Raw genomic sequence first — 13662 nt, 5'->3', positions numbered from 1 at the left:
AACACCCATCTCCTGCTCAAGGCAAGGGTTGAGTGGTGGCAACCACTTTACACCATATTTGGGGTAGAGTAGGCTCATACCCATTTGGAAACCCTAAATTCCCCTTTCAGTTTGTGGTGGTGGTGGTTTAAGTCAAGGGTTCCCAGGGCCTGGCAGAGAAATGCATAGATAAGGAGCCACACAGCACTGGGCTACATAGGAGGCTCTTATTTTGTGACCCTGAGACCACATAGGCCAGGGGTCCCCAAACTTTTTACACAGGGGGCCAGTTCACTGTCCCTCAGATGGTTGGAGGGCCGGACGATAAAAAAAACAACTATGAACAAATCGCTATACACACTGCACATATCTTATTTTAAAGTAAAAAAACAAAACGGGAACAAATACAATATTTAAAATAAAGAACAAGTAAATTTAAATCAACAAACTGACCAGTATTTCAATGGGAACTATGCTCCTCTAACTGACCACCAATGAAAGAGGTGCCCCTTCCGGAAGTGCAGCAGGGGCTGGATAAATGGCCTCAGGGGGCCGCATGTGGCCCGTGGGCTGGCCGTTTGGGGACCCCTGACATAGGCAGTGCTGATGGCTCCCCACAGCCCCTGTTCCAACTCACCGACCTGCCTCCCTAAACTGCTCCCTAAATTCCCTGGTCCTAAATACTTCACAAGAAATATGGGGAAGGGGGACAGTTGGCGGCAATAGAAACATCCTGGTTTTAGCCACTTCTGAATTCTTTTCCAAGCATAGTGAGTGGGATATATTCCTGAGTCTCCTTCCCAAATAAAACCAAACCAGGCAAATGATATCTTCCACAAAGAAACATTAGAGGATTAAATCAGGTCCTCAGTTTTTCCTTTCTGGCTGAAGACAGCTCAGGTGGCTGGCTGGCGAGACATCTGTTTGGGATGGGGGGAGTCACATAAACTACAGGATATTCGGTTAAATTTGCATTTTAGATGAACAATGAATATGTTTGTATAGCATACACTTGACCTTAAAAATTATTTATTATCATACAAATTGAACTGGGTATCTTCCCCCCCCCCCTAAATCTGGCAACCCCAGTTTTGGGAAAGAGTAAAATATGCAGTATTCCCTTCCCCTCCTGACTGATTCCAGCAGCCCTGCCTTCCTTCACAGAGCCTCAGGCAGGCAAAGTCCAGAAATGTTTTCCTTTTATTTCAGAGGAAATGAAATAAGAGTCAGACACTTCCCCACCTCACCCCTTTAGCTCCTGCCTCACCCAGAACATGGAGTGAAGGAGGAACAGAGGGCCCAGTCTCCCATGAAGTCTGCCCTTCCCCCAACCCTCCCTCTTCAACGTGACAAGGTTAGAAAAAAATTAACTACGTTGTTCCTCCCCCAGCACTGGACAGAGGCCCTACTGCAGCCAAGGAGGAAGGAGAGGGGGCAGATGAGGGGAAAGGATGACCCTATCACTACAAAGATGCCCCCTTCCCAGGCAGAGGCTGCCCTGGCTGGCTGCAGGGGCCAAGGTGCGGGGGTGGAGGTAGGTTATGGGGCAGGGAGAAGAGAAGAGCCCTGAAAACCTTTTCCCTTTAACCTGACATATTTATATATTTACAGTTATAAGGGAGGGAAGGAAGTTTGGAGTAATAGTTCTTCAATGGCAGGGAATGAAAGCCAAATAGCACCCCCATCTTGGGTCTTGGTCATATTTTCCTGCCTCCTAGCTCCAAAGACCTTCAGTAGGAAATGGGGAAACAGGAGGTAGGGGGTGAAAGGAGGAACTGTTTGAGGGTCCCGAGCCTACAGCTCACTCCAAAAGAAAGTGAGGCAGCAGAGGAGGGGCAGTTGAGTTCCACCCAGAAAAGGGCCACTTGTGCCCTGCCTCTCCACCAGCTCCCCGAATCTCCATGCAGCCAGGGCGGGGGCTATGCCAGACCCATCTCCTCCAACACACTGCGTGGCGACTCATCCTCCTAAGGCAGAGACAAACAGAGGGTGACACAGAGACACCAGGAGAGGCAGATGGGGAACAAGGGAGGTGGGTGGACAAGACAACAGCATCACAGGATAAAGGCAGAGTGGGGGAAGCACACAGAGAGACGGGGGGTGGGGGTGGGAGAGAGAAGTCAGTGTGAGCCCAAGGTAGAACAGCTGGGGACCCTTCAGAGGGGTTCCTCAGCCTCTAGGACTACTTCCCAGAGTCAACAGAGGCAGCGGGGGAGGGGGGGCCCACGTTGAGTCCATTACCACCCAGAAAACCAAAAGCCAGGCTGGTGAGCAGGGGGCTCAGCCTTAATATCTGAGGGGAAAGGATGTGAAGCTGGAACTTGGGGATGGGAAATGCTGAGGGCTGGGGGTGGCAGATAATTGGGTCCTATTTTTTAGGGGTGGGGGGAATAAGGGGTTGGCATCAGGTTCCTGAGGTAAGGTGAATCGGACTACAGAGAGGAGTCACTAGGGCCTAAGCAAAGCACGAGAAATAGATGTGTGTGTATGTGTGCGTGTGCGTGCACCAGGGCACGTGTGCTTGCATGCATGTGTCCATGTGTGCGTGCATGTGTGCGTGTGAAAGGGAACCTGTACCAATGAGGTGGCAAGTTCAATTCTACTCTTTCTCCTACAGCAGAGATGAGCCCCCTATCTCACCCCCTCCTCAGAGCCAGCTCAGTCCAGCTTGTCACTGCAGATTCCGGTGACTCATCTTCCTGCACCAAATCTCAGCAGTGGCACAGCAGAGAGGGGGCAAGCAGTAATGGGCTAAGAGCAGGGGCGCCAGATAGCAGGGTGACCAACAGCTAGGTGCCCTCTACCCCAACCCCCAAATCTGTACAGATTTTTGCTTCTGAGAAGTAGAGGCTCATTTTGAGTATGTGTGTATAAAAAACGGGAAGGGCAGATGACACCAGGGAAGAAAAGAATTATCTACCATGTGCTCCTTCTCTAATTCACTGAGCAACCCTCAAACGCCAAGAGAAGCATGGGACAAAGGATGTTTGGCTGGCAAGAAACCTTGGGTCTTGTAAGACGTAGGGGTGAAATGGCACAGGTGGGCTGTCTGCCACCCCCACCTCCACCCCAAGTAATCAGGACTGGAGGGCAAGCTGGCCAACTGGGTATGGGGGCCAGACCCCACAGGGTGGGAGCCCTTGGTGGCCATGGCAGGAAGGTGGCAGCTGTGGCAGGCAGGCAGGGTGCCCAGGGAAGGATGGCACCCTCTACCACAATACTCTTCCACCTTCTCTCTGTCCCCGGCCCATACCTCCTGCAGCAGGTCAGCCTGCTCAATAGCCTTTAGCACACTCTTCTTGGAGGTGTCTTGGACATCACCTCCCATCAAAAACTCATCCAAGATGAAGTAGGCCTTCTCAAAATTAAAGATGATGTCCAGCTCGCATACCTAAGAGGAGGGGGGAAAAGGCCACACTGAGTAATGAAGTGCATTCCTACCCCACCTGCTCCACTACTTTTCTATTTTTTTTTTTTTTTTCTGAAGCTGGAAACGGGGAGAGACAGTCAGACAGACTCCCGCATGCGCCTGACTGGGATCCACCCAGCACGCCCACCAGGGGCGACACTCTGCCCACCAGGGGGCGATGCTCTGCCCCTCCGGGGCGTAGCTCTGTCGCGACCAGAGCCACTCCAATGCCTGGGGCAGAGGCCAAGGAGCCATCCCCAGCGCCCGGGCCATCTTTGCTCCAATGGAACCTTGGCTGCGGGAGGGGAAGAGAGACAGAGAGGAAGGAGGGGGTGGGGGTGGAGAAGCAAATGGGTGCTTCTATGTGCCCTGGCCGGGAATCGAACCCGGGTCCCCCACACGCCAGGCCAACGCTCTACCGCTGAGCCAACCGGCCAGGGCCTCCACTACTTTTCTCAAGATGGCTCCCCGTCTCCTTCATGACTACTCTTCCCACTCTGAGTTCTTGCCCAGGTCTATGTCCTTCCAACCCCTAGGCCTTAGTACTTGGTTCAGGTTTTCCTTCTACCTTCTTTGTGATCATAAAATATTAGTTGCCCCAGACTGTGGCTCTTGCTGCCTTCCCCTCCAAAATCTGTGACATTGTTCCTACCAACAGTTGGGCTAGCTTCCTTCCCTAGATATTGTGGGGCAGGGAAGGAGGGGTCAAGATCAGGAACTACTGATAAAATCTGAATAAGGCCTCAGTCCTTTTGTGAGAAGTCTGAGGTGAGCTCTAGACGGATTGATTAAGTAGCAGATTCTGGTCCCCACCCACCTCCCCTAGACTGATTAAGGGGCATGGCCAATAGGCTTAAGGCTTAAAGAGGGAGATTAATTACCATTCTCACTGCTCCAACTTCACCTCTCCCAAGTACCCCCAGGCAGAGAACAGAAAAGCCCCAGAGTTTGGAGGAAAGAAGGGATTGCTGAGTATGGAAACAGGGAAGGGTGGGGAGGCTTACACTGCCGAAGTATTTGTCCAGGAGCTCCACATATCGGTGGATCAGTTCCAGTGTGATGAGCTCATTGTCTTGGCCCTCAATAGCGCAGCAGAAGTAGAGGCTGGCATATCTGAGGACAGGGAGAAATGAGAGATAGCTGGGAGGACTACTAGGCTGCTTCAAGACCCAGGCATGCTGGCCCAAACCTCTCATTTCTCCTCATTCCCAAATAAGGGTCTGTGTGGCTATGAGACAAAGGGGGGTGGTAGCCCCAGGATATATAAATATTAACTTGCTCAGCCTCTTACTGCCTCTTACAAACAGGCAAAAACCAAACTCTTTCCTCTTGCTCTCTGACCTGCTCAGTTTAACTCAGCAAAAAACTGAGCCAACTAATTCATCTGCTCAGAGAAGGAACTGGAAAGGATATATGGGTATTTGTGTGTGTGTGTGTGTGTATTGGGAAAAGTGACACAGGAGTTATGACTATTGAATGAGACAGCAAGGGACACGTAAAATGGACAAGACAGAGCCTTTGCGTGAAGTAGGTGTGAGACTAGAGCAAAATTAAGTAGGGAACAAGAATTTCTTAGGTCCTGGCCAGGTAGCTCAGTTGGTTGGAGTGTCATCCAGACACACCAAGGTTGCAGGTTTGATCCCGGGTCAAGGCATATACAAGAGTCAACCAATGACAACATGAATGAGTGGAGCAACAAATTGATGTTTCTCTCTAAAAATTAATAAATAAATTAAAAAAATTTATTCAAGGTAAGTTTGGAAAGGAAAGAAAGCTAGAGTTCATCGCCACCCTTCAGATGTCCTTAGCTCCCAGTTCTCCCTGACCTAAGAACTGCTTCTTAGCCAGCCATTTAAACCCATTGCCAGGCTTCAATAAAGCAGGATCCAGACATGTCTGAAAGTAGGTGGGGAGTCACCTCTTATAGACAACTTTGAGGTCCCTCCACTCCAGGAAGCTGCACATCTTGGGCTTGCGTGCCAGAACAACCTGCATAAGCTCTCGAACCATCTTCTTTCTCTCCTTGTCTGACGTGGCCAGGTACCATTTTTGCAGTCTCAGCTTACCCTGCCGGCTGAACAGCAGCATGAATCGCATCTGGGGGTAGGAAGTGGGAGGGGGGGGAGAAGCAGAGCTGAAGGTCAGAGATTTGGTTCTCTGAGTTTTTTTCCTCTATACACACATAGCCCCAAACTCATCACATCTAACTCTTCTCCACTCACAGCTTCTACCTTCAAGTAGTCAGCCCTTGCTCTCAACTCTGAGAACTCCCACCAGCTGGTGCCTTTCCTTCCGGGGGGTGTTTGAGCTTCTGAGTCTGTCTGTCATTTGGGTTCAAACCCTAGCTTTAGTAGTTAAGTAATTTGCTTTGGACAATTACTATACTTTATGTCTCTGGGTCTCAGTTTCCTGGTGTATAAAACAGAGATATTAAAAGTACCTACTTTACAGAGTTATTAGGAGGGATCAAATGAATTGATATATGCAACAGTGCCTACCTAGCATATATCTATCTAACATATTAGGTATAACTATTATTTTTCCCTGACCTCCTGTTTCCTGTTTGCTAAAGGCTGATGTCAGAGATGTCTGCTTTCTCCCATGTTCCTTCTATCTACCACCACACTGAAATTAGTAATTATGTCCCTGGAGAAGCTACCTCAATTCTCCACCCCATTCTAGCCATTCACCTTTGAAGATGTCCCTGACACACTGCCCCCCTTCCCATGGCAGTCCTATGTCCAGTATCCTTCATGTTAGCACATGGTATTGGGACCCCTCCACAAGTCCACCCTCCTCTCTCCTCAGCCATTTAGGCATTTCGCCATTGATATTCTTCTCTTCTTTCTTTCACGTCCACTCCTTCCCAGATACCAGGTGACCAATTTCCCTTTCAGTTCTTCAGATAGGACACAGTGATCGAGGGAGGCTCTCCTAGGGAATGTCTGTGGAACAAGGCTCAAGCTGGGTCGAGTGGGTAGTAGTGCAGAGCCCTCCCTACCAGGTGCGCTTCCAGCTCTCAGTTCCAGGGGATCTAGGCCACATCCTAGAGCTATCGCCTTCTCCCTGCAGCTCTCCACTTCACGGGCATTACCAGGACTGGAATCCCTGGGTGTGTGGAACAGTACTAGCTTAATACTGTTTAACAGGCTAAAGATAACAATTAAAGGGTATTTTTTCGGGTGGTGAAGAAGGGGAAACGCTGTTAGCGTGGTGGGAAGGCAACAGAGGGGAGCAAGGAAGCGGTGCACGTCTAAGGTGGGGGTGGAGGGGTGAGCAGGAAGACGGAAGGCCTGGGTTCCGGAAAGAGAATGGGGTGGGGGACGGAGAGCGAAGAGCACCGGAGCCGGGGTTCTAAAGCCTGGGTCTCCAAGAGCAGAACTTCGGGCCCGTTTGCCTTCCCCACCTCACCCAACCTCTAGAAGAGCCGGGCCATAAACCCAGGCCGGACGTCTACTCCTCGGACCCGGAAACTGTCTCCTCCCACACTGCCCTAACCCCGCGGGCCGCCGATCCTCTCCGGGTTGTACGGTGACCGAGTATGATCCGCGACCCCCGCTGCCTCCCTCCGCCCACAGGCCCTCATGCCCCTATTCTTCCGGCGACTTCCCCGAGGTGGTGGTCGGAACTCCGTGGATCGCGACCCGCGCGCTCCCCCTGGCTCGGGACGGTCCCGCCGCCTCCTAAATCAGCCCTCTTTCACCCCACTAACGCGCCGTCTCCCCGCCCCTTCTCCCTAAAGCCATTTCCAGCTGCTCTTCCTCCCGAAGCCGACTCTCCCACCCGCCAAGGAAAGTGAGGTCCTCCGAGGACCGGAGGAAGAAAGAGCGGCTCCCGCAGAGGGCGGCCCCCAAGGACCCCCGCAGGTACAGCCCACGTCCCTCGGTTCCCCCTCCCCTCCCTCTTCATTCAGCCTACCATCCTGCAGCCTCCGTCTTGGCGCGTCCCTCTCCGGCCACCGTAGGTGCCAGCTCCACTCCTTTTCTTATCCTTTTTCCTCCTCCGCCCCCTCCGGCTTGAGGCCCCGCCCTGTCCGGCCCCTTTACGTTGAGTACTTGCGCAGGCGCCAACGCTGCGGGTGGCGCGGGCGGGGATGGAAGCGGAAAAGCGGCAGCCATGGCAACCAGGTCCTTGACTTCAGCTCTGAGCAGCTCTGTCGTCATGGTAACAAGGTTGTCCGGTGGGCTGGTTGAAGGATGGGGGAGAAAGACAACGAGATCCTCGCGTTTTGGAACCTTGGGGGAGGGGGAAAGGCGGGAAAAGGGGTGTGAGGTGGATGGGAGGATCATTGGAGTTTGTGAAGAAGTAGGAGGAACTAATAATGGAGAGGTGTGGACAATTGAGATGGAGCAGGGTAGGAATTGGATGTAGGGAAGGAGGAATGATGAGGAAGGCTGTAAGACAAAGGGTAGTGGGGCAGAAATGAGAAAAGTGTAGAGCTCAAAATAGCTATCTACCAAAACCCATTTAGACACAGCACCCTCTTTTTTTTTTTTAAACATTTTTATTGAATATATTGAGGTGGTTAGTAAAGTTATTTAGGTTTCAGGTGTGCAGTTTTATAATACATCATCTGTATATTGTATTATGTTAACCACTCCAAGTCCAGTTCCCGTCCATCACCATTTATCCCCCCATACCCTCCTTCACCTCCCCACACCCTCCTTTCCCTCTGGTAATTAACCATATTGTTGTCTCTGTCTGAGTTTTTGTTTTGTTTTGTTTGTTTAATTTCTTTACCTTTTTAACTCAGCCCCCAAATCCCCCTCCCCTCTGACAGCTGTCAGCCTGTTCTTTGTATTTATGAGTATGTTTCTATTTTATTTGTTAATTTATTTTGTTCATGAGGTTCTACATATGAATGAAATCATATAAAACTTGAATTTCTCTGACTGGCTTATTTAACTTACCATAATACTCTCCAGGTCTATCCATGTTGCCGAGGGTAAGATTTCCTTCTTTTTATGGTTGAATAGTTTCCACTGTGTAAATATACCACAGCTTTTTCATCTACTCATCTACTTGGGCTGCTTCCAGATCTTAGCTATTGTAAATAACACTGCAGTGAACATAGGGGTGCATATATTCTTTTGAATTAGTATTTAGGATTTCTTCAGATATATCCCCAGAATTGGAATTGCTGGATCATAAAGCAGTTACTTTTTTTTTTTGTATTTTTCCGAAGTTAGAAGCGGGGAGGCAGTCAGAGTCCCACATGCGCCCAACCAGGATCCACCTGGCATGCCCACCAGGGGGCGATGCTCTGCCCATCTGGGGTGTTGCTCCTTTGCCATGGGAGCCATTCTAGCGCCTGAGGCAGAGGCCATGGAGCCATCCTCAGCGCCTGGGCCAACTTTGCTCCCATGGAGCCTTTGGCTGCAGGAGAGGAAGAGAGAGACAAAGAGAAAGGAGAGGGGGAAGGGTGGAGAAGCAGATGGGCGCTTCTCCTGTGTGCCCTGGCTGGGAATCGAACCTGGAACTTCCACACACCGGGCCGACGCTCTACCGCTGAGCCAACCGGCCAGGGCAAGCAGTTAAATTTTTAATTTTTTGACAACTACTGTAACTTTATACTGCTTTCCACATTGGCTGCACCAATCTGCATTTCCACCAACAGTGCATGAGGGTTCCCTTTTCTCACATTCTCGCCATCACTTGTTTGTTGATATATTGATGATAGATATTCTTATAAGTATGAGGTAATATGTCATTGTGGTTTTAATTTACATTTCTCTAGTGAATAGTGATGAGCATCTTTTCATATGTCTGTTAGCCATCTGTTTGAACTCTTTGGAGATGTGTCTATTCAGGTCCTTACCCAATTTTTAAATTGGATTTTTTTTTTTTGGTGTTGAGTTATAAGTTCTTTATAAATGTTGGATATTAATCCCTTATCAAATATATTATTGGTGAATATATTCTCCCATTCATTGGCTTACCTTTTCATTTTGTTGATGTTTTCCATTGCTGTGCAAAAACTTTGTAGTTTGATGTAGTTCCATTTGTTTATTTTTTTCTTTTGTCTCCCTTGCCCTAGGCAATACTGTATTTCCCCATGTATAGAATCCTCCCATGTATAAGATGCATCTTAGGTTTGGTGCCCGAAATTTGAAAAAACAATGTATTACATAAAGTTATTGAACTCAAGTTTTATTCATCATAAAATTCATACAACTCCTCATCACTGTCAAAACTCCAGTCCATTAGCTTGTCCTCATATGTGTCTGATGATGAATCACTGTCGTCATATATTGCCTCATCCTCAGTTTCATCTATGGCATTTGAAATGCTACACTTCTTAAATGACTTGACAACTACTGTATTAGACACACCCAGTATTTAGACCCCAAGTTTTTCAAAAAGGTGCATTTTTTTTTTTTTTTTTTTCATTTTTCTGAAGCTGGAAACAGGGAGAGACAGTCAGACAGACTCCCGCATGCGCCCGACCGGGATCCACCCGGCACGCCCACCAGGGGCGACGCTCTGTCCACCAGGGGGTGATGCTCTGCCCATCCTGGGCGTCGCCATGTTGCGACCAGAGCCACTCTAGCGCCTGAGGCAGAGGCCACAGAGCCATCCCCAGTGCCCGGGCCATCTTTGCTCCAATGGAGCCTTGGCTGCGGGAGGGGAAGAGAGAGACAGAGAGGAAGGCACGGTGGAAGGGTGGAGAAGCAAATGTGCGCTTCTCCTGTGTGCCCTGGCCGGGAATCGAACCCGGGTCCTCCGCACGCTAGGCCGACACTCTACCGCTGAGCCAACCGGCCAGGGCAAAGGTGCATCTTATACATGAGGAAATATGGTATATCAGAAAAAATACTGCTACGAGAAATGTTTGAGATTTTACTGCCTATGTTTTCTTTTATTATTTTTATGGTTTTAAGTCTACATTTAAGATTTTAAACCTGGGACCTCAGTGTCCCAGGTCGATGCTGTATTATTCACTGTGCCACCACCAGTTAGGCTCCTTTGTCAAATATTGATCATAAAGGCTGGGTTTATTTGTGAGCTCTCTAATTTGTTCCATTGATCTAGATGTCTGTTTTTATACCAGTACCATGCTGTTTTGATTTCTATGGCCCTGTAGTATAGTTTGATATCAGGTAACGTAATTCCTCCAACTCTGTTCTTCTTTCTTAAGATTGTTGTGGTATTTAGTGTCTTTTGCGACTCCATATACATTTTTGGAATATTATTTCTAGTTCTGTGAAATACACATTGATATCTTGAAAGAATCACTTTGGGTAGTGTGAAGATTTTAATTATGTTAATTATTCTTATCCATGAACATGGTATATGCTTCCACTTATTTGTATCTCCTTCAGTTTCTTTCTTCAGTGTGTAATTTCTGAGTACAAGTCTTTCACATCTTTGGTTAAAGTTATTCCTAAATTGTTTTTGTTTCTGTTTTTGGATGCAGTTGTAAATGGGATTTTCTTAAGTTTCCCTTTCTGATAGTTCATTATTGATGTATAAAAATGCAACTGATGCCCTGGCCAGTTGGCTTAGTGGTAGAGCATCAGCTCAGCGTGTTGATGTCCCAGGTATGACTTGATTTGTTTGAGTGAGTTGGCCTGGGGTGCTGAGGATGGATCCATGGCCTTTGCCTCAGTAGCTAAAAAAAATAACTCCATTGGAGCAGCTGCCCCAGATGGGTAGAGCATTGCCCCCTAGTGGGCTGGCCGAGTGGATCCCAGTCAGGGTGCATGCGGGAGTCTGTCTCTCTGCCTCCCCTCCTCTCACTAAAAAACAAAAAGACGCAACTGATTTCTGGATATTTATTTTGTATTCTGCTACTTCATTTATCAGTTCTAGTAGTTTCTTGGTGGAATCTTTAGGGTTCTCTATATATAGTATTATGCCATCTGCAAATAATGACAGTTTTACCTCTTCCTTTCCAATTTGGATGCCTTTTATTTCTTTTTCCTGTCTGATTGCCGTGGTTAGGACTTCCAGTGCTGGCAACACCCTCTTAAAGTAACAAATGTGTAGGTAATGAGGGAGGTGAGAATAAAAGAGAAAAGGAGGTACTGATATAAAAATGATGTAAGGAAAAGGTAGAGAAACATGAAATAGGCAAAAGGGGAGAAATAAAAAGAATCTTGAAAGGTTAGAATGGGTCAAAACTAAAAAGGAACAGATATATCCCAGACACAAGTGTAAAGATCAGGAGGATGTAAGTTGAAATACATATACAAGCTTTTTAGCTGAGGATGTGCATGTGTGAGTGTGTATGTCCATGAGTAAAGTAAAGTGGTTTGCTTATAAGAGAAAACCTTAAATTTTGTCATGCTGAAAACTTAATGGCTATCTCTAGATAATTGTTGGTAACTAATGGTGCTATTATTTTTTAGTAGCACTTGAAGCAATTGTTGGTCAAGTCTTACCTGTCTGACTTCATGCGCCCGACCGGGATCTACCCGGCACGCCCACCAGGGGCGATGCTCTGCCCACCAGGGGGCGATGCTCTGCCCCTCTGGGGCATCACTCTGTTGCGACCAGAGCCACTCTAGCGCCTGGGGCAGAGGCCAAGGAGCCATCCCCAGCGCCCGAGCCATCTTTGCTCCAATGGAACCTTGGCTGCGGGAGGGGAAGAGAGACAGAGAGGAAGGGGGGGGGGTGTGGAGAAGCAAATGGGCGCTTCTCTTATGTGCCCTGGCTAGGAATCGAACCCTGGTCCCCCCACACTCCAGGCCGACTCTCTACCGCTGAGCCAACCGGCCAGGGCCTTTGTGTTTTTTTTTACTCTTTGTTATGGAGATAATGTTCTCTAGTTGCAGGAGGATGGGCTTAATTCCTCTGGAATGCAATCTGGTCTCTGACCCTTACTAGCCTTAGATGAGTTATTTAACTCTCCATTTTCTCATTTTAAACATGAGGATAAGAGATTGCAAGGTTGTTCTGAGGATGTATGAAAAGAATCTGACACACTATAAATACTTGATAATGGCAGCAATCATCATTATTTCCCTTTCCCAGATTCTGTCTTCTACTTTTTTTTTCTACTTTTCATTTTCATTTCCCTTTCTCCTCTGCCTATACCTTAGGCTTGCCAATGACATACACATTGGTTGAACTATCTTGGTGTTGTTTTTGAGGTCAAGAATAATATCAATAAAGCAAGTTGTTAGATTTAGAAAGAGTAAATCATTATGGAATGAAAAGAAGGAATCGGAGTGTGTAAGAGGGGCAGAAGGCAACAAAAAGAGATGTGTCCTCTCTCATGGGGAAGAGGAGAATGTTATATATAAGGGAATAATAAGAAGACAAGTAAGGATGTAAAGCAGACAACGAGGCAACAGCCCACAGAAGTTTGGAAGTTCTAGTGATGTCAACTCCTGCGCTTCTTGGAAAATTGACACTTTCTAGAATTCTTTGTCTCAAAGTGGTATTCCTACCTGCAGAACAATAACATTCATGAGAGAATTGTTAGAAATATGGATTTTGCTCGTATAGTATCACAGAGTTCAAGTCGTTTAAACTAGTTAGAAAACATTGTGCTTGAGATTCTTCATTGCTGGTGAAGGATGAATGTAGAGAGGCTATGACTTAGCAAGTCCGGTATGGCTTGTGTTCGCAGGGGAGTTCAGATTTGATGCAGTGGGTAGTTGGGAGTTGTTATGATTGTCAGATCAAGTGAATAGCTTGGTGAAAATAGTTTTGGGTTTTTTTATTCATGAGAGAGAGAGATTGAGAGAGAGAGAGAGAGAAGGGGTAGGGGGAGGAGCATCTACTCCCATATGTGCCTTACCGGGCAAGCCCGGGGTTTTGAACTGATGACTTCAGCTTTCCAGGTTGATGCTTTATCCACTGCACCACCACAGGTCAGGCAGTGAACACAGTTTTAAGAAAATTAATATTTTTTTTAAATTTATTTTTATTTTATTTTTTTATTTTATTTATTTTTTTATTTTTATTTTTTCTGAAGCTGGAAACGGGGAGAGACAGTCAGACAGACTCCCGCATGCGCCCGACCGGGATCCACCCGGCACGCCCACCAGGGGCGACGCTCTGCCCACCAGGGGCGACGCTCTGCCCACCAGGGGGCGATGCTCTGCCCCTCCGGGGCGTCGCTCTGCCGCAACCAGAGCCACTCTAGCGCCTGGGGCAGAGGCCAAGGAGCCATCCCCAGCGCCTGGGCCATCTTTGCTCCAATGGAGCCTTGGCTGCGGGAGGGGAAGAGAGAGACAGAGAGGAAGGAGGGGGTGGGGGTGGAGAAGCAAATGGGCGCTTCTCCTATGTGCCCTGGCCGGGAATCGAACCCGGGTCCCCCGCAC

At 48.1% G+C, this 13662-nt stretch overlaps 1 protein-coding gene across 2 annotated transcripts; it reads right to left on the bottom strand.

The window, feature by feature from the left end:
* Positions 1-1044: 1044 nt before the first annotated feature.
* Positions 1045-7398, bottom strand: AP1S1 (adaptor related protein complex 1 subunit sigma 1). 2 transcript variants are annotated; one of them, XM_066382312.1, is made up of 5 exons: positions 7307-7398; positions 5307-5485; positions 4393-4501; positions 3233-3370; positions 1045-1946 (listed from the first exon to the last, which is right to left on the bottom strand). In XM_066382312.1, exons 1-5 carry the CDS (start codon positions 7307-7309, stop codon positions 1899-1901), a joined length of 477 nt encoding a protein of 158 aa, XP_066238409.1. In that variant the 5' UTR covers positions 7310-7398; the 3' UTR covers positions 1045-1898. The 2 variants fall into 2 exon arrangements, with proteins under 2 accessions (XP_066238409.1, XP_066238410.1); XM_066382313.1 differs by lacking the exon at positions 7307-7398 and adding an exon at positions 6390-6527.
* Between the last annotated feature and the right edge of the window lie 6264 nt (positions 7399-13662).

The sequence above is a fragment of the Saccopteryx leptura genome, chromosome 4 (genome assembly GCF_036850995.1).
Source record: "Saccopteryx leptura isolate mSacLep1 chromosome 4, mSacLep1_pri_phased_curated, whole genome shotgun sequence".
Taxonomy (NCBI): domain Eukaryota; kingdom Metazoa; phylum Chordata; class Mammalia; order Chiroptera; family Emballonuridae; genus Saccopteryx; species Saccopteryx leptura.
The sequence above is the reverse complement of the archived record's forward strand: the minus strand, read 5'-3'. Positions and strand labels throughout refer to the sequence as shown.